This window comes from Aptenodytes patagonicus, chromosome 7 (assembly GCF_965638725.1).
Source record: "Aptenodytes patagonicus chromosome 7, bAptPat1.pri.cur, whole genome shotgun sequence".
NCBI lineage: Eukaryota > Metazoa > Chordata > Aves > Sphenisciformes > Spheniscidae > Aptenodytes > Aptenodytes patagonicus.
The window spans coordinates 64,303,931-64,322,810 of NC_134955.1; the positions used below are offsets into that span (position 1 = coordinate 64,303,931).

The window sequence follows — 18,880 nt, forward strand, 5'->3', positions numbered from 1 at the left end:
TTCGTCCTTCCCACGGGTCCTTCCCACGGGCTGCAGTTCTTCGAGGACTGCTCTGGCGCGGCTCCCCCACGGGCCACAGCTCTTCCCACACAACCTGCTCCTGTCTTGGCTCCTCTCTACAAGCCACAGCTCACGTCAGGACCCTGGTCCGGTGTGGGCTCTCCACAGTAGAAGATAAGGAAAGAAAGAAAAGGCGGGAGTGGGGCACAATACAGAAGAAAAAGGGAAGAAAAGGAAGGGAAAAGGGAGATGGACGAGAAGAGGAGAAAGAAGAGGCAGGAGAAAAAACGAAGAAACGGGAGAAGAAAAGAGGGGAAGAAAAAAGGAAACAGAAAAGGGAGAAGAAAAGTAAATGGAGCAGAAAGGAAGGGGAGAGGCGAGGCCAGGCAAGGCCAGGTGAGGCGAGGGCGTGCCTGTGATGCGCTCTGGCGCCTGTGACAGCACAAGGGACGAGTCACAATGGGGGCAGTTGTCAGGGCCAACAGCAGGCAGCGCTGCGCCAGTACGGCCTGGGCCAGCGGTGAGTGCGCACGCAGCGGGGAGGTTGGGCTGGGCTGGACGAGGGCCGGGGCAGAAACGCAGGCCCCCGGGGAGGGGGGTCCGACCCTGAGGCGAGGGCCTGGCGCTGGGGGGAGCGCCGTGGGCAGGGCACAGTGCTGCCAGCGCCGGGGCTGGGCTCCCGCTGCCGCTCCCCCCACCCAGCCCCACTGAGCCCCCTTCTCTCCCCTCTCCTGCAGGCCATGGCTCTGGTGATACTGTTCGCCTTGAGTGCGCTGGGCATCATCCAGACGCCACTGGAGGTCGGAGATGAGCTGGCTGCGGCTGTGCGCCAGCACGTGCAGCAGCGTGTGGAGCAGCTGACCCAGGAGTTGGCTCGGATGCTTGAAGAGATGGAGCAGAGCCCCCAGGAGCTGAGCGGGGCGGTCAGGGGAGCCCTGCTCTTTGCTGCCTTGCAGCAGCAGCACTTCTGGGCTTTTGCTGGAGGCTTGGTCCTGCTCTTTTGGCTCTGCTGGTGGCTCTGGAAGAGGAGCCGTGAGCCAGGAAGCAGCAGCAAGCATGGCAGCTCCAGAAGCCTGGAGGACGAGGAGGAGGAGGAGGAGGGGGAGGAGGAGGAGAAGGAGGAGGAGGAGGAGAAGGCGGAGGAGGAGAAGGCGGAGGAGGAGAAGGAGGAGGAAGAGCCATTATATACGGACAGGTTTCTGGACGAGTACACATCGTGGCCACTGCCGAACAGGCAAAGAACATGTGCAGTGGTGGAAAAGCTGGTGAACGACCTTCTCGGGGTCTGCCGAATCCTCTCCGGCAACGACTTCATGCCGCGGCTGCAGCCAGCTGTCGGGGTGGGCGGCTTCCTAGAAGGCTGGAATGCCTGTGGAGAAGACCTTGTCTGTCGCCTGCTTGTGCCCCTGAAGCCACCCCCCGGGCACTCCTTCCACCTCGAGCTGGGCACCGAAGGGGAGACGCTGGTGAGGAGCTCCCGCCTGCGTGTGGAGCTGGAGTGCACGTGCACAGGGGAGCGGCGGCTGGGGGGCACGCTCTGCTTCCTCCACCACCCTGAGGACGAGCTGATGAGCAGTCAGGAAGCCAGCCTCCTACAAACCCTCTGCACCGGCTCGTACCTCAACGTGCAGAAAACCACCTTCTGGCTCCAGGAGCTGATGACAGCAGCCTGCGTTGCTGCGCCTCTGATGACCAGGGGCAAGGTAACGGTGCTGCCCTCCACACGCTTCTGCAAGCTCAAGCTAACCAACGCCTTCGAGAGACCCCTCTCCATTGAGCTGATCTTGGCGGTGCAGCAAGGCAACTCGGACACGCTCGTGAGCATGGAGTAGGCAGACGTCAGTGGTACCAGCAGTGCGAGGTGGCCGAAGAGAGAGCGAGCCAAAGAGAGAGCATGAGGTGGCCGAAGAGGCCGCTCGCTGCAAGGAGGCTTGCGACAGAGACTGCGTTACCACCTGGACAGCGACTGCCCACCCTCTTTCACGAGACTCCATTCCCTCCGGGACCTTTAGCCTGGGCAAAGATGCCAATAAATCTCTCTGTTTTTTAAAAGCTGCTTGTAAATGCGCTGAGAGAAGAAGGAACGGGGGCTGGATGCGCCAGCCATTAACTCTCTTGGGATGTGACCGTAGCGGGGTGGAAAGAAGTTGCATAGCTTACACCAGGCTGCAGAGAGCCAGGAGCCAGGTGACGAACCTCTGCTGACGTGGTGGGTTAACCCTGGCTGGCTGCCAGGTGCCCACCAAGCCGCTCTCTCATTCCCCCTCCTCAGCAGGACGGGGGGAGGAAATGAGATGAAAAAGCTCGTGGGTCCAGATAAGGACAGGGAGGTTGCTTACCAATTACCGTCACAGGCAAAACACACTCGACTTGGGGAAAATTAATTTCATTTATTGCCGTTCAGAAACAGGGTAGGATGGTGGGTAGCAAAGTCAAAACTAAAAAACACCTTCCCCCATCCCCCACCCCTTCTTCCCAGGCACAACCTCACTCCTTCACTCCCAACTCCTTTACCTCCTGCCACCGAGCAGCACAGGGGATGGGGAATGGGGGTTGCAGTCAGTTCATAATATTCGTCCTTCCCACGGGTCCTTCCCACGGGCTGCAGTTCTTCGAGGACTGCTCTGGCGCGGCTCCCCCACGGGCCACAGCTCTTCCCACACAACCTGCTCCTGTCTTGGCTCCTCTCTACGAGCCACAGCTCACGTCAGGACCCTGGTCCGGTGTGGGCTCTCCACAGTAGAAGATAAGGAAAGAAAGAAAAGGCGGGAGTGGGGCACAATACAGAAGAAAAAGGGAAGAAAAGGAAGGGAAAAGGGAGACGGACGAGAAGAGGAGAAAGAAGAGGCAGGAGAAAAAACGAAGAAACGGGAGAAGAAAAGAGGGGAAGAAAAAAGGAAACAGAAAAGGGAGAAGAAAAGTAAATGGAGCAGAAAGGAAGGGGAGAGGCGAGGCCAGGCAAGGCCAGGTGAGGCGAGGGCGTGCCTGTGATGCGCTCTGGCGCCTGTGACAGCACAAGGGACGAGTCACAATGGGGGCAGTTGTCAGGGCCAACAGCAGGCAGCGCTGCGCCAGTACGGCCTGGGCCAGCGGTGAGTGCGCACGCAGCGGGGAGGTTGGGCTAGGCTGGACGAGGGCCGGGGCAGAAACGCGGGCCCCCGGGGAGGGGGGTCCGACCCTGAGGTGAGGGCCTGGCGCTGGGGGGAGCGCCGTGGGCAGGGCACAGTGCTGCCAGCGCCGGGGCTGGGCTCCCGCCGCCGCTCCCCCCACCCAGCCCCACTGAGCCCCCTTCTCTCCCCTCTCCTGCAGGCCATGGCTCTGGTGATACTGTTCGCCTTGAGTGCGCTGGGCATCATCCAGACGCCACTGGAGGTCAGAGATGAGCTGGCTGCGGCTGTGCGCCAGCACGTGCAGCAGCGTGTGGAGCAGCTGACCCAGGAGTTGGCTCGGATGCTTGAAGAGATGGAGCAGAGCCCCCAGGAGCTGAGCGGGGCGGTCAGGGGAGCCCTGCTCTTTGCTGCCTTGCAGCAGCAGCACTTCTGGGCTTTTGCTGGAGGCTTGGTCCTGCTCTTTTGGCTCTGCTGGTGGCTCTGGAAGAGGAGCCGTGAGCCAGGAAGCAGCAGCAAGCATGGCAGCTCCAGAAGCCTGGAGGACGAGGAGGAGGAGGAGGAGGAGGAGGAGGAGGAGGAGGAGGAGGAGGAGAAGGAGGAGGAGGAGGAGAAGGCGGAGGAGGAGAAGGCGGAGGAGGAGAAGGAGGAGGAGGAGGAAGAGCCATTATATACGGACAGGTTTCTGGACGAGTACACATCGTGGCCACTGCCGAACAGGCAAAGAACATGTGCAGTGGTGGAAAAGCTGGTGAACGACCTTCTCGGGGTCTGCCGAATCCTCTCCGGCAACGACTTCATGCCGCGGCTGCAGCCAGCTGTCGGGGTGGGCGGCTTCCTAGAAGGCTGGAATGCCTGTGGAGAAGACCTTGTCTGTCGCCTGCTTGTGCCCCTGAAGCCACCCCCCGGGCACTCCTTCCACCTCGAGCTGGGCACCGAAGGGGAGACGCTGGTGAGGAGCTCCCGCCTGCGTGTGGAGCTGGAGTGCACGTGCACAGGGGAGCGGCGGCTGGGGGACACGCTCTGCTTCCTCCACCACCCTGAGGACGAGCTGATGAGCAGTCAGGAAGCCAGCCTCCTACAAACCCTCTGCACCGGCTCGTACCTCAACGTGCAGAAAACCACCTTCTGGCTCCAGGAGCTGATGACAGCAGCCTGCGTTGCTGCGCCTCTGATGACCAGGGGCAAGGTAACGGTGCTGCCCTCCACACGCTTCTGCAAGCTCAAGCTAACCAACGCCTTCGAGAGACCCCTCTCCATTGAGCTGATCTTGGCGGTGCAGCAAGGCAACTCGGACACGCTCGTGAGCATGGAGTAGGCAGACGTCAGTGGTACCAGCAGTGCGAGGTGGCCGAAGAGAGAGCGAGCCAAAGAGAGAGCATGAGGTGGCCGAAGAGGCCGCTCGCTGCAAGGAGGCTTGCGACAGAGACTGCGTTACCACCTGGACAGCGACTGCCCACCCTCTTTCACGAGACTCCATTCCCTCCGGGACCTTTAGCCTGGGCAAAGATGCCAATAAATCTCTCTGTTTTTTAAAAGCTGCTTGTAAATGCGCTGAGAGAAGAAGGAACGGGGGCTGGATGCGCCAACCATTAACTCTCTTGGGATGTGACCGTAGCGGGGTGGAAAGAAGTTGCATAGCTTACACCAGGCTGCAGAGAGCCAGGAGCCAGGTGACGAACCTCTGCTGACGTGGTGGGTTAACCCTGGCTGGCTGCCAGGTGCCCACCAAGCCGCTCTCTCATTCCCCCTCCTCAGCAGGACGGGGGGAGGAAATGAGATGAAAAAGCTCGTGGGTCCAGATAAGGACAGGGAGGTTGCTTACCAATTACCGTCACAGGCAAAACACACTCGACTTAGGGAAAATTAATTTCATTTATTGCCGTTCAGAAACAGGGTAGGATGGTGGGTAGCAAAGTCAAAACTAAAAAACACCTTCCCCCATCCCCCACCCCTTCTTCCCAGGCACAACCTCACTCCTTCACTCCCAACTCCTTTACCTCCTGCCACCGAGCAGCACAGGGGATGGGGAATGGGGGTTGCAGTCAGTTCATAATATTCGTCCTTCCCACGGGTCCTTCCCACGGGCTGCAGTTCTTCGAGGACTGCTCTGGCGCGGCTCCCCCACGGGCCACAGCTCTTCCCACACAACCTGCTCCTGTCTTGGCTCCTCTCTACGAGCCACAGCTCACGTCAGGACCCTGGTCCGGTGTGGGCTCTCCACAGTAGAAGATAAGGAAAGAAAGAAAAGGCGGGAGTGGGGCACAATACAGAAGAAAAAGGGAAGAAAAGGAAGGGAAAAGGGAGATGGACGAGAAGAGGAGAAAGAAGAGGCAGGAGAAAAAACGAAGAAACGGGAGAAGAATAGAGGGGAAGAAAAAAGGAAACAGAAAAGGGAGAAGAGAAGTAAATGGAGCAGAAAGGAAGGGGAGAGGCGAGGCCAGGCAAGGCCAGGTGAGGCGAGGGCGTGCCTGTGATGCGCTCTGGCGCCTGTGACAGCACAAGGGACGAGTCACAATGGGGGCAGTTGTCAGGGCCAACAGCAGGCAGCGCTGCGCCAGTACGGCCTGGGCCAGCGGTGAGTGCGCACGCAGTGGGGAGGTTGGGCTGGGCTGGACGAGGGCCGGGGCAGAAACGCAGGCCCCCGGGGAGGGGGGTCCGACCCTGAGGCGAGGGCCTGGCGCTGGGGGGAGCGCCGTGGGCAGGGCACAGTGCTGCCAGCGCCGGGGCTGGGCTCCCGCTGCCGCTCCCCCCACCCAGCCCCACTGAGCCCCCTTCTCTCCCCTCTCCTGCAGGCCATGGCTCTGGTGATACTGTTCGCCTTGAGTGCGCTGGGCATCATCCAGACGCCACTGGAGGTCGGAGATGAGCTGGCTGCGGCTGTGCGCCAGCACGTGCAGCAGCGTGTGGAGCAGCTGACCCAGGAGTTGGCTCGGATGCTTGAAGAGATGGAGCAGAGCCCCCAGGAGCTGAGCGGGGCGGTCAGGGGAGCCCTGCTCTTTGCTGCCTTGCAGCAGCAGCACTTCTGGGCTTTTGCTGGAGGCTTGGTCCTGCTCTTTTGGCTCTGCTGGTGGCTCTGGAAGAGGAGCCGTGAGCCAGGAAGCAGCAGCAAGCATGGCAGCTCCAGAAGCCTGGAGGACGAGGAGGAGGAGGAGGAGGAGGAGGAGGAGGAGAAGGAGGAGGAGGAGGAGAAGGCGGAGGAGGAGAAGGCGGAGGAGGAGAAGGAGGAGGAGGAGGAAGAGCCATTATATACGGACAGGTTTCTGGACGAGTACACATCGTGGCCACTGCCGAACAGGCAAAGAACATGTGCAGTGGTGGAAAAGCTGGTGAACGACCTTCTCGGGGTCTGCCGAATCCTCTCCGGCAACGACTTCATGCCGCGGCTGCAGCCAGCTGTCGGGGTGGGCGGCTTCCTAGAAGGCTGGAATGCCTGTGGAGAAGACCTTGTCTGTCGCCTGCTTGTGCCCCTGAAGCCACCCCCCGGGCACTCCTTCCACCTCGAGCTGGGCACCGAAGGGGAGATGCTGGTGAGGAGCTCCCGCCTGCGTGTGGAGCTGGAGTGCACGTGCACAGGGGAGCGGCGGCTGGGGGACACGCTCTGCTTCCTCCACCACCCTGAGGACGAGCTGATGAGCAGTCAGGAAGCCAGCCTCCTACAAACCCTCTGCACCGGCTCGTACCTCAACGTGCAGAAAACCACCTTCTGGCTCCAGGAGCTGATGACAGCAGCCTGCGTTGCTGCGCCTCTGATGACCAGGGGCAAGGTAACGGTGCTGCCCTCCACACGCTTCTGCAAGCTCAAGCTAACCAACGCCTTCGAGAGACCCCTCTCCATTGAGCTGATCTTGGCGGTGCAGCAAGGCAACTCGGACACGCTCGTGAGCATGGAGTAGGCAGACGTCAGTGGTACCAGCAGTGCGAGGTGGCCGAAGAGAGAGCGAGCCAAAGAGAGAGCATGAGGTGGCCGAAGAGGCCGCTCGCTGCAAGGAGGCTTGCGACAGAGACTGCGTTACCACCTGGACAGCGACTGCCCACCCTCTTTCACGAGACTCCATTCCCTCCGGGACCTTTACCCTGTGTAAGGGTACCAATAAATGTTCCTCTGCCATGGAGTGTCTGTGCAACACTTTGTCGGGGAATGTGGGCTGACTGCTCAGCAGCCCCAGAGTTGCGGAGCATTTTGCAGTTCTGCAGTGGGCTCTGGTTTCACTGATTCTTTAACTAAGGCTTCCCTGTGTGTCTGTTATCCTGCATTGGGTCAATGAGAATAACTCACCACCCTCCACAAATCTGTACGTTGCTTGCTGCTACGTGGTGTGTCAGGCTCAGATGGGAAAGGAGGCTTCCCTTAACAGCACTCCCTTCTTTGACTGTGGAGCTGGATACACAATCCCTCACTATATAGTGGCAGCTCGAGTCTAAGTCCCTTGGACCGCAAAAGTTCACAGCTTTCTGGGATGCAGAGGTTGTGTACCCTGGGGCAGTATTAGCCATCACAAGGGCCCTTATATACCTGGCCCTGAGACTGAGGCAGCCCAAAGCAATGGGTTTGCCCACCTTGTTTTAGCTGCAGTGCTTTTGTAGGTGGAAAGTTGTGTGGAAGAGGCCAGCACTGCACATCTGGGGAGGTGGCAGTTCTACTCCATGGGATGCAGTGTGAGAGCTCACCTGGCTACTAGGGCTCTGCCAGGCATGGCTGGGAAGGGAAAGCCTCCTCTTCTTGTGCCTGCTGGTCCAGTTGTCCAATTGCCAGCTAACAGTGTTGTCCCCGACCCACTTCTGCAAGCTCAGTCTGACCAATGCCTTCAAGAGATTCCTTTCCACTGAGCTGATGTTTGGAGTGCGGCAAGGCACCTTCCTGAGCATCAAGAAGGCAGAGGTCGGTGTTAACAGTAGCATGATGTGGCCGGAGAGCTGCGCTGTGGCAGAGGTGCAGTTCTTCAGGCACATGGACAAGCATGTCCCGCATGACGGCTTCTACCTCAAATGCCTGCAGCTCTGCACCTGGTTCCCGGTGGGCACAGGCTTTTCCACCCATGCCCTGAAGGCAACTGTGATGCACCTGTGGCCCCCCAGTACTGCTGGCTAAGCCAGGACTGGCACCTGAATCCTGTCTGGTACTGCTGTAAAGGAAGGGACATCAACGAGAGCTGAGGAGAGCAGGGGTATAATACAGCTGTGAAAGTCTTCAAGGCTCAGTCTAGGGCCCATCAAAACTGGAGTCTTCATATTGCCCTCACCCCCCCCCCCCCCCAAAGCGATAGCGTAAAAAAGAAATAAAAAGGAAGTTTAGTACAGAGAAGAAAATAGAAACTGCATATAAAAAAGAACTCTGAGTACTCCAATTCATGATTTTGGGCAAGATTGGCAACATCTTCTCATTAGAGTCAAATTCATAAAATCATAGACTCATTTAGGTTGGAAAAGACCCTTAAGATCATCGAGTCCAACTGTTAACCCCCACTACCAAGTCCAACACTAAACCACGTCTGCCTCTCCTTCCTTGTCTATCCCTTCTGAAGAGTTTATAGCCATCCATTGCAGCACTCCAGTTGTGTGAGTCATCCCACTGTGCTTCCATGATTGCAATTACATCATAGTTTTCCAGCTGCACAATGGCTTCCAGCTCCTCCTGTTTGCTGCCCATGCTGCGTGCGTTGGTGCAGTTGCACTTCGGTTGGGCTATTGATCCTGCCACCTTTTTGTGGGGAGAAGCCCTATTTCCAATGTGACAGTTCTCAGGTGCTTCCATGGTTTCTAATGTATCAACAACCCTTGTGTCTTTGCTGTTGCATGGATTTCCATCCCCTACCCCCACTGAGACAGCTAAGGTGCTGTGCGTATTAGTATAGAGACTTTTAAAATGTGCTCCAGTGTACTCAGCACATCATGGAGCAGACTGAAGCACCTTGCTAGCACACCGTCCCGCAAACATTCGCATGCTGCCCCATGGCTTATCACTAGCGAGCCTGGTTTTATCCCTTTCCCCCTTCAAATCTAGTTTAAAGCTCTTTCAATAAGCCCTGATAACTCTTGCACAAAGGTCCTTTTCCTCCTTTGAAAAAGGTGTACCCCATCTGTCGCTAGCATGCCTGACATCATGTAGACCAACCCATGATGAAAAAAATCAAAATTCTGCCAGTGACACCAGTCACGGAGCCAGGTATTGATCAGCTGGGTCTTCCTGTTTCTTCCAACATCATTCCCTGCAACTGGAAGGACAGAGGGAAAAACTACTTGTGCTCCTGATCCCTTAATCAGTTGTCCTAAGGTCCTGAAGTCTCTTTTGATCACCCTTGGACTTCTTATTGCATCTTTGACACTGCCTACATGAAAAAGCAATAATGGATAATAATCTGAGGGCTGTACCAGAGTAGGAGGTTTTCTCATCACATCTTTAACCCAGGCCCCAGGGAGGCAGCAGACTTCCTTAAGAAGAGCATCTGGTCAGCATATTGAGCCTTCTGTTCCCCTCAGAAGAGAGTCTCCTATGGCAATGACCTCTTTTTTTCTTAATGGAAGTGGTTTTCACTCAGGGCGTAGGCCGACTGAACCTTGGCAACACCTCCAACCGAGATGAACCATCGTCCTCATCATTATTTGATTCCACTTGGAGAGCCTCGTACCTATTGTACAAGGGCGCTCCCTAGGGGTTTACTTTGGGGAGCGGGGCTCAGCCGCGGTTGCTCCTGGCCCCGTCCACGTCTAGTCAGCCACTGCCGCGCGAGCTGCGGGCTCCTGAGGGGTCCCTCCGCTCCCCTGAGGTTTCCCCGGTTCAGGAAACCCCGCTGTACACCGCGCCGGAGCGCTCCGCTGCAGCTCGTACCGGCACGGCAGCTGCTCGCCTCAGCGAATGAGCGCTAGTGTCGGTTACGCCGCCTTTAAATCTCCCGCCGTTGCTCCCGGCCCCGCCCAGGTCTCCTCAGCCGCTGTCGCGCGAGCTGCGGGCTCCTGGCGCGTCTCTCCGCTCCCCTGAGGTTGCCCCGGGTCAGGAAACCTCCCTGTACACCGCGATCCTCCACTCCGCTGCAGATCCCACCAGCACCGCAGCTGCTCGCATCCAGAAAAAGACATATTGCCCACCTCCCCTCCCCACTGTTTATTTTTGACAGAGTGGGATTTCTCATCAAGCAAGTACAAGTGAAGATCAACAGGTATCGCTGCTGGGGAAACCAGTAGAGGGAGATGGGGTAAGAACCCAATTCATTTTTAGATGCGCTTGACAAAATGGATAATGAAACAGATTATGTGACGTGATCACATTCCAGAAGATCAAATGCCATAAACCTGGAGAGTAGAGCCAGGATTAGGTCCCCAGCACAATTTCCCAATGTGAGCTGGAGGCCATCACCTCCAGGACTTAGATGCAGTAAGAAATGCATAATTCACACCATGCCCTCCCTGAGGGGACTGCAGGTGAGATACTGTCACTATTAAACCACTAATCCTGTCCCAGCTTCTCCTTGGAAGTCTTCCAGAGCAGCCTTCTCTTGCTCCTCAGCCACTGTTCCCAATGCATGCTGGATTTCCTTGTTCGGTCCTGTAAAACCCCCCTCGCTGTCCGGCTCTGCCCAGATTTGCTTTTTGCAACCCTGCATCAGGTGCATGCTATCGCTGTGTTAGCAGGGCCAGCGGGGCTGGGTGGCACAGGTAAATGGATACCATGGGCAAATAACTGAGTGGCTCCCCATCGAAACTAAACCCTGATCAACCTAGTCCAACCTCGAAAATATTTTTTGCTTGGGGAGGGGACTGAATTTGAGCATTTATTATTTTTATTATCCTACTCATCTCTCCATTAATGTGATTTTCCCATGCTTCTGGCTGGAAAGGAACCTGAAGACATTTAAATATTTTGGTGGGAACCTGTAGAAATTTCTTTCAAGCCGTGCTACTGCCAAGCAATGCCAAGGAAGGATGCTACCTTGTGACGGATGAGGGAAATTAGGCTTCCTTATTTCTACAAGCTTAAAAAGGACTGTAGACCTGTGTGTAGAAGAAAAAAGTACGTATATCCCTGTTGCAGAGGCTCACGTAATCAGATTAGGCAGGTGGTAGATTAAAAAATAAACTTTATTTTAACCAATATTGTTTAGCAGAAAACTAACTAGAAAGGAGGCGTCAATGCTCCAACAACATCAGTAAACCACAGGTTGAGGATGGTGTACAGCCGGCTTTAGAAATGAGGATCCAAAATGTGCACAATCACTCACCTGTAAGACGAGGGCTCTCAACCTTGAGGAGTTTCCTTGGGCGGTGTCCGGACCCAAGGGGAGAGTCCCCGACCGCAGACCCGCTGCTCCGAGGAGGACCAACTCCACTTGCCCTCTGGCGGGGCTCCACTTATACCCTAGCCGAATCTGATCTGTGGTCAGTTCTAACTGGCTGAGGACCTTAACTTTCTTACTCCTCGACGGAGGTGTATATGTGACCATAATTACTGGCCCAAGGTGTTTACGTGACGGTCAGCACTCGCCACCTTAAAAGCATGAAAGTAAGGGCGTGAAAAGTATGGACACAGCGGTCTTAATGCCCCCAGTCTTTGTCAGGGCGGGTGCAACTGCCACACAATCCACTCCGTGACCACAGTCACGATTCAACTGGTTTCCTTGGAGTGGTGGTACAGTCACCTCTTACCTCCAAAGTTAAAAGGGAGCACAGTCTTGGTGAGTTCGGTGCTCACTGTGAATCATCATTTCTCAGTTGTTTAAGGTCGTACTGGAACATCAATTACACAAACAGATTTTGAGGGAGTATACTCCATGGTTAATACAGATTTTGTTATTGAGCGCTACACAAAATTTGTATCAATACAAATCACAACAATCACAACTACAACCATTATCAGTGATTGGAGAAGACTGGTTAGCCATCTTGACAAAGAAAACCCAAACATATCGAAAACTTTCCCCAACCAATTAGTCCCTAGTGCAGCAACAATTGTCTCTGAGTCCTTTGCTACTTTTTTCATTTTGTTGATCTGGTCTTGAAGAGGTACTGACACATTCGGGATGTGGACACAGCACTCATCTTCCGATAGGCTCAGGACTCCACATACACCTTTCTCCTTTAACAGCATCAGATCTAATACGGCTTGGTTTTGAATAGTTATTCTACTGGTATGTTGCAATTGATTATCTAATAGCCCCACCCTATCAGACGTGGCATTGACCAAGGCTGACAGCTGCAGGCTCAGTTCCAGAATAGCCTGCCGGTTCCGTACCGGAGCAACTCCCATCCCAAAAATTGATTCCAGCCACCACCCTACTTGTGTTGAGGCTTCCCACCATTCCCCCTGAAAGTCCCTTGGGCTGCGATCCCACCACTTATGTGGCATGGATTCTTCCCAATAAATGGGACAGAGAGAGAACATGGCTAATGTGCAGGCTAGTCCTGGGATGGTTGGGTATAACTGGGAATATATGCAGCCGTCAGAACATGCCCACACTAAAGTAGGAGGTGCAGGGACAAAGGATGTTTGGCATGAACCTGGCATGGTAGTAAGAGGATGACAGTAATCTGTCTTACTACAATATAGGGCAGAGGGCTGTAAGTAACGGATTGCTACACAGGCAGCCCTGTATTAAAGCGTTCTGAGCTGGGGGATATAGCCATAACAATGGCATTTCATCTCTGTCTTTACACCTGATCTCTGCCTGACAGTTCCAGAGCAGAGTTTTCCCTACCGGGAATCCCTTATCCTTTTCCCCATACCAGCTGGGCGCATAGTGTATCTAGCCCACATACAGCTGAGGGGGCAGTCCCACAAATTTCGATTACACATGCTGGGACATTCATTATTATCTTTTTCAGGGTGTTTGATGCACCATGAGGCATTCAATGGTTTTGTATATTGTAGGGAGAGGTCATCAGTGCTCCAGCGCTACTATATTCAGTAGCTCCCCATGGAATTTCAGGGCATGGTGTAGTGCCATTCCAGCTCCACCCCGTGGCCTCATGGATAGGTTGAAGAATATAATCACATCTGGCATCTCATACCAAACTAGCATTTACTGTGCCTGGCGACCAACTGTAGACAATGTAAGTATAGCCTCTTCCCTCAACCTCCCTAAGTCTCCAACTATAATTAGTATATTACTCCCATGTGAGCTCAAGGGCTAGCGATATGTTAGCATCCTGCACAAAAATTGGTAAGGGGTCTTCTGCTGACTTGGGTGTGGGCAGGCAAACCGTTACAGAGGTTAAATTCATCTTTCGGGCAAATCCTACTATCATTTTTGCTACCATATTGCTGTCCAGGTCCTGACTGTTTCCCTTGGTCACTGTCACCATTGCCAGTATGAGCACCAAAGCAGTCCGCTTTTCCATTGTCCTGTAAGAAAACACAGAGCTGGGCCTCAGGCTTGAAACCGGGCTTCAGGGTTAGAAGTCAGGGATTATCCACCGAGCACTAATACAGTGGTTTTTTCTGCTTCCCAGGCATATAGGCCTTTCGGTTTTGCCAGGGTCATGGGTACAATGCCAATGGAGAGGGTAGCTTCACCTTTACAGGTTGGCCCATGTCTGTCCGTAGTGGGAACTGGTCCTTTGTATCGCCTAGTATAGGGTCGTCGCCCGTTAATAGTCTCATAGGGCAAAACGCTCAAATTCTGGGGTTTCTATAACTTCCCCAGCGGCTGTTAACAATAAAGACTGCCTGTGGTAATCATATGTTCCAGTTGTGGCATGAGACATCAGCATGTCTTTTAATCAAACCATTGGTTCGTTCGACTATACTGTTAGCCTGAGGATAATATAGTGTATGGAACACCCATTTGATGCCTTCCCCTCGAGCCCAGTCTTGCACCACTGTGGCCATAAAATGTGACCCATTATCACTTTGAATGCACTCAGGGATGGGTAAAATACTAAACCACTTTCTTAACACTTGGACTGTCTGATCTCCGGTGGTGGTGCTAACAGCTGTAGCCATGGTCAGTCCCGACACCACCTCTACTCCTACCAAGATATATTTTTTCCCATGGGATGGCCACAAAGGACCAATATAATCAATTTGCCAGGTGCTCCAGAGAGCTTTGCCTTTTCATATGCTGGGCTGGAGCTTGATTTGGGTGGCTGGCCTTAAGCCTTATCCAACATTGTGGGCAAGCCGTAAGGGCTGCTTCACATATTCTCATGGACACTGGCCATCCCCGGGACTGACACTCGTAATGGAGGTCTGCTTTCCCCGAGAGGCCTCGCTTAATGTGCAGCCACTCAGCCAACCATCCCCAATCTTCTTTTTCGCTATCTACTACCTTAATTTGGGTTAGGTGATCTACCTGTTGACTCCATTTTGCAGCGGGGGTCCCATTTCTTGCATGGCCTTTTACCCATCCCACCTTTAGGGGTCGTAATCTGCCTATTTCTAACAATTGCTGCCAGTCTTCAGGACTCCAGACTTTTATACGGCCTACTTCCCATTGATTGGATTCCCATTGGCATATCCACTCTGTGGCACCCTTACAGGTTGCTTCAGAATCCGTGTAAATTATGGCAGCACCATTCTCTGCTGCCAGCAGGAGAGCGCGCAATTCCCCTACCTGTGCACTACCTTCCCCTCCTCTGTAATCGGTTTTCCCGGTACCAGTTTCCAATGCCGCTGCTTTATATTGCCACCTGGATCCCACTCGGCGGGCGGATGCATCTGTGAACAACACTCCTTGTGTACTTGAGCCTGCGGTCACTTCAGGCGCCTCTTTGATTGGGGAAGGTTTATAGGATTGGTGTCATGGTTTAACCTCAGTTGGCAACTGAGTACCACACAGCCGCTCGCTCACTCCCGCCCCCGCAGTGGGATGGGGGAGAGAATTGGAAGAGCACAAGTGAGAAAAACTTGTGGGTTGAGACAAAAACAGTTTAATAATTGAAATAAAATAATAATAATAATAATAATAATAATAATAATAATAATAATAATACACAAAGCAAGTGATGCACAGTGCAATTGCTCACCACCCGCTGACTGATGCCCAGCCAGTCCCCGAGCAGCAGCCCCCCCCGGCCAGCTTTCCCCAGTTTACGTACTGAGCATGACGTCACATGGTATGGAATGTTTCTTTGGCCAGTTTGGCTGTGCCCCCTCCCAGCTTCTTGTGCACCTCCAGCCTTCTCAGTCGGTAGAGCATAGGAAACTAGAAAGTCCTTGGCTAGTGTAAGCATTACCTAGCAACAACTAAAACATCGGTGTGTTATCAACTTTGTTCTCATCCCAAATCCAAAACACAGCACTGTACCAGCTACTAGGAAGGAAATTAACTCTATCCCTGCTGAAACAAGGACAATTGGCCCAGCAAAACCAGATCCGGATTCACAGGTTTTTGGAGCTTAGAGGCTTTGACTGGGCCCTCTCTTAATGACAGTAACTGACTAACTCCCTCTAGATAGGCATACCACTTCCATATCATGGCCTTCTGGGCCCCTCCCTCAGGAGGGGGTGATCCCTTGAGGATTGAATTTAGCAGAGGAAAAGGGCCTTGTACTACAATGTCTTGCGAAGTACATAACCTCTCCACCTCCTTAACTGCCCTGGTAAGTAAGAGGAGTCCTTTCTCCCACTCTGAGTACCATTGTTCAGCTTCCTTGAATGAGGTAGAAGAGAATAATAAAGGTCTAGCCGGCCCCCTAAGTCCCTTTTGGAATATAGCGTAATAGGAGGCATGTTCTGCGAACCTCCATTCTACCCTCACAGGTTTTGTGAGTGTAGTGGACCTAGCCTCTGATAGGTCTTAAGTTCATCCTTTAGGACATTAAGGGTCTCTGTATGTCATGGAGTCCAATCCCATTCCTTATTCTTTCGGAGAAAGTGACATAAAGGGTGAGCAATCACCGAAAACCCCGGTGTATGTTTTCTCCAGTAGCCCATTATACCTAACAATTGCTGTAATTCTGCTTATTGCCTGGAGTTTGCCCATTCTCAATACCTGATAGAGCATCATCGGGCACTGCAACTGCTCCAGCAATCCACCAAGCTCCTAGGAATTTAATATCCCACCCCCGCTCCCCCTGCCCAGCCCCACTGAGCCCCCTTCTCTCCCCTCTCCTGCAGGCCATGGCTCTGGTGATACTGTTCGCCTTGAGTGCGCTGGGCATCATCCAGACGCCGCTGTAGGTCGGAGATGAGCTGGCTGCGGCTGTGCGCCAGCGCGTGCAGCAGTGTGTGGAGCAGCTGACCCAGGAGTTGGCTCGGATGCTTGAAGAGATGGAGCAGAGCCCCCAGGAGCTGAGCGGGGCGGTCAGGGGAGCCCTGCTCTTTGCTGCCTTGCAGCAGCAGCACCTCTGGGCTTTTGCTGGAGGCTTGGTCCTGCTCTTTTGGCTCTGCTGGTGGCTCTGGAAGAGGAGCTGTGAGCCAGGAAGCAGCAGCAAGCATGGCAGCTCCAGAAGCCTGGAGGAGGAGGAGGAGGAGGAGGAGGAGGAGGAGGAGGAGGAGGAGGAGGAGGAGGAGGAGGAGGAGAAGGCGGAGGAGGAGACGGAGGAGGAGAAGGAGGAGGAGGAGGAAGAGCCATTATATACGGACAGGTTTCTGGACGAGTACACGTCGTGGCCACTGCCGAACAGGCAAAGAACATGTGCAGTGGTGGAAAAGCTGGTGAACGACCTTCTCGGGGTCTGCCGAATCCTCTCCGGCAACGACTTCATGCCACGGCTGCAGCCAGCTGTCGGGGTGGGCGGCTTCCTAGAAGGCTGGAATGCCTGTGGAGAAGACCTTGTCTGTCGCCTGCTTGTGCCCCTGAAGCCACCCCCCGGGCACTCCTTCCACCTCGAGCTGGGCACCGAAGGGGAGATGCTGGTGAGGAGCTCCCGCCTGCGTGTGGAGCTGGAGTGCACGTGCACAGGGGAGCGGCGGCTGGGGGACACGCTCTGCTTCCTCCACCACCCTGAGGACGAGCTGATGAGCAGTCAGGAAGCCAGCCTCCTACAAACCCTCTGCACCGGCTCGTACCTCAACGTGCAGAAAACCACCTTCTGGCTCCAGGAGCTGATGACAGCAGCCTGCGTTGCTGCGCCTCTGATGACCAGGGGCAAGGTAACGGTGCTGCCCTCCACACGCTTCTGCAAGCTCAAGCTAACCAACGCCTTCGAGAGACCCCTCTCCATTGAGCTGATCTTGGCGGTGCAGCAAGGCAACTCGGACACGCTCGTGAGCATGGAGTAGGCAGACGTCAGTGGTACCAGCAGTGCGAGGTGGCCGAAGAGAGAGCGAGCCAAAGAGAGAGCATGAGGTGGCCGAAGAGGCCGCTCGCTGCAAGGAGGCTTGCGACAGAGACTGCGTTACCACCTGGACAGCGACTGCCCACCCTCTTTCACGAGACTCCATTCCCTCTGGTATCTTTACCCTATGTAAGGGTACCAATAAATGTTCCTCTGCCACGGAGTGTCTGTGCAACACTTTGTCAGGGAATGTGGGCTGACTGCTCAGCAGCCCCAGAGTTGCGGAGCATTTTGCAGAAGTTCTGATGCAGTGGGCTCTGGTTTCACTGATTCTGTAACTAAGGCTTCCCTGTGTGTCTGTGCTCCTGCGTTGGGTCAATGAGAATAACTCACCACCCTCCACAAATCTGCACGTTGCTTGTTGCTACGTGGTGTGTCAGGCTCAGATGGGAAAGGAGTCTTCCCTTAACAGCACTCCCTTCTTTGTGTTTGTATCTTTGTGGGCGTTGATTAAAGGTGTACTGGGTTCCTTCCCAAGTAAAGGCAAAATGAGACTTACCCTCTTCTCTTAGTGAGATCATGAAAAACATATCCTTGACATCCAGTGCGGCCATCCGCGGGTGGGCGGCTGCCTGTATTGCTGTTACCATTGAGGTTAGACTTGGGACGGCAGCCATTAGCAGCGGGGTATTATTGTTTAATCTCCGATAGTCAATTGTTAGGCACCAGCACCCATCTGACTTACGAACTGGCCAGACTGGAGAATTGTAGGAGGGGGGTGTGCGACTTATGATCTGTCTCTTCTCGAGGTTGCTAATTACCTCTGAAATGTCCTGTTTAGCTGTGGTTGGTAGCTGATATTGAGAAACACAGATTGCTTTAGATTGCAGTAGTGCGGGAGTGAGCTGCAGGGTCCTAACATGAACGGCCTCTGCTCCTCTACCTCCAAAACTCCACACCTTGCCATTAGGTAAATACCACCACTTGCCCGCTAATGCATTAAATCCCAATATATTTCCCTTATAAGGGCTTAGAGCCACCTCCACAGCCGTCATCCGCTTTTCTCCAGGCAGCCAAAGTTGAGTCCAAGCTATGGGACATTTTTCTGCTGCACCCATCACCCCTATTATGTTTATAGGCTTTCTCGATGGTTTAATTCCTCACTCATTGGCTTGTTGTTTATTTAGAACACTGATTTGGGCCCCTGTATCAATTAAGAACTCTAAACATATTCGCTTTGGACTCACGGGGATATGTATATAAGGCTCCTTGTCACCGGGCCATTGGCAGGAATTCACCATGAGGAGTGAGCGGCCCGAACCCCAAACCGCAGCTTCTAGTTTTTGAACTCGTTCAGTTCCCCCCGCAGGGACACGAAAGGATTAATCGTGCCTGTGCTATCATGCGGGAGGGTGGCTGCCGGTGTTTTCCCTTGATCTTTGCTTTTCCCCTTGAGCAATTCCACCAGTTTCTGGACAGGGTTGGTAGGCTGCCCGTGGAGCATCGCCCAGGGTACTCCCAGCGCTAATGCTTTTCGCCAAGGGTCATTCCTCCCCGGATCACGGGCTCGATCCAGTCTATCTCAGGAAGGTGCGGGCTCCCTGCGGGGATGCCATTCA

At 54.3% G+C, this 18,880-nt stretch overlaps 4 protein-coding genes across 4 annotated transcripts; all 4 read left to right on the plus strand.

Moving 5' to 3' along the window:
- Nucleotides 1-740: 740 nt before the first annotated feature.
- Nucleotides 741-1,883, plus strand: LOC143162975 (inositol 1,4,5-trisphosphate receptor-interacting protein-like 1). The gene is made up of 2 exons (XM_076343550.1): nt 741-1,089; nt 1,165-1,883. Exons 1-2 carry the CDS (start codon nt 741-743, stop codon nt 1,830-1,832), a joined length of 1,017 nt encoding a protein of 338 aa, XP_076199665.1. The 3' UTR covers nt 1,833-1,883.
- A 1,429-nt stretch (nt 1,884-3,312) lies between these two features.
- Nucleotides 3,313-4,476, plus strand: LOC143162976 (inositol 1,4,5-trisphosphate receptor-interacting protein-like 1). The gene is made up of 2 exons (XM_076343552.1): nt 3,313-3,655; nt 3,752-4,476. The coding sequence occupies exons 1-2, from the start codon at nt 3,313-3,315 to the stop codon at nt 4,423-4,425; spliced, it is 1,017 nt and encodes a 338-aa protein (XP_076199667.1). The 3' UTR covers nt 4,426-4,476.
- Nucleotides 4,477-5,905: 1,429 nt separating this feature from the next.
- LOC143162977 (inositol 1,4,5-trisphosphate receptor-interacting protein-like 1) lies at nt 5,906-7,054 on the plus strand. The gene is made up of 2 exons (XM_076343553.1): nt 5,906-6,248; nt 6,330-7,054. Exons 1-2 carry the CDS (start codon nt 5,906-5,908, stop codon nt 7,001-7,003), a joined length of 1,017 nt encoding a protein of 338 aa, XP_076199668.1. The 3' UTR covers nt 7,004-7,054.
- Nucleotides 7,055-8,010: 956 nt separating this feature from the next.
- LOC143162978 (inositol 1,4,5-trisphosphate receptor-interacting protein-like 1) lies at nt 8,011-17,316 on the plus strand. The gene is made up of 4 exons (XM_076343554.1): nt 8,011-8,124; nt 10,223-10,300; nt 16,222-16,504; nt 16,592-17,316. The coding sequence occupies exons 1-4, from the start codon at nt 8,011-8,013 to the stop codon at nt 17,263-17,265; spliced, it is 1,149 nt and encodes a 382-aa protein (XP_076199669.1). The 3' UTR covers nt 17,266-17,316.
- Nucleotides 17,317-18,880: the final 1,564 nt, after the last annotated feature.

Bases quoted from the DNA above. Each gene is read 5' to 3' on its own strand.
- LOC143162978 (XM_076343554.1), top strand. From the start codon at position 8,011: ATGTGGCCGGAGAGCTGCGCTGTGGCAGAGGTGCAGTTCTTCAGGCAC. The intron at 10,301-16,221 runs GTAAGAACCCAA...ACGCCGCTGTAG, and splicing joins AACCAGTAGAGGGAGATGGG to GTCGGAGATGAGCTGGCTGC. The intron at 16,505-16,591 runs AGGAGGAGGAGG...CGGAGGAGGAGA, and splicing joins CTCCAGAAGCCTGGAGGAGG to AGGAGGAGGAGGAGGAAGAG.
- LOC143162976 (XM_076343552.1), top strand. From the start codon at position 3,313: ATGGCTCTGGTGATACTGTTCGCCTTGAGTGCGCTGGGCATCATCCAG. The intron at 3,656-3,751 runs AGGAGGAGGAGG...CGGAGGAGGAGA, and splicing joins CTCCAGAAGCCTGGAGGACG to AGGAGGAGGAGGAGGAAGAG.
- LOC143162975 (XM_076343550.1), top strand. From the start codon at position 741: ATGGCTCTGGTGATACTGTTCGCCTTGAGTGCGCTGGGCATCATCCAG. The intron at 1,090-1,164 runs AGGAGGAGGAGG...CGGAGGAGGAGA, and splicing joins AAGCCTGGAGGACGAGGAGG to AGGAGGAGGAAGAGCCATTA.
- LOC143162977 (XM_076343553.1), top strand. From the start codon at position 5,906: ATGGCTCTGGTGATACTGTTCGCCTTGAGTGCGCTGGGCATCATCCAG. The intron at 6,249-6,329 runs AGGAGGAGGAGG...CGGAGGAGGAGA, and splicing joins CTCCAGAAGCCTGGAGGACG to AGGAGGAGGAGGAGGAAGAG.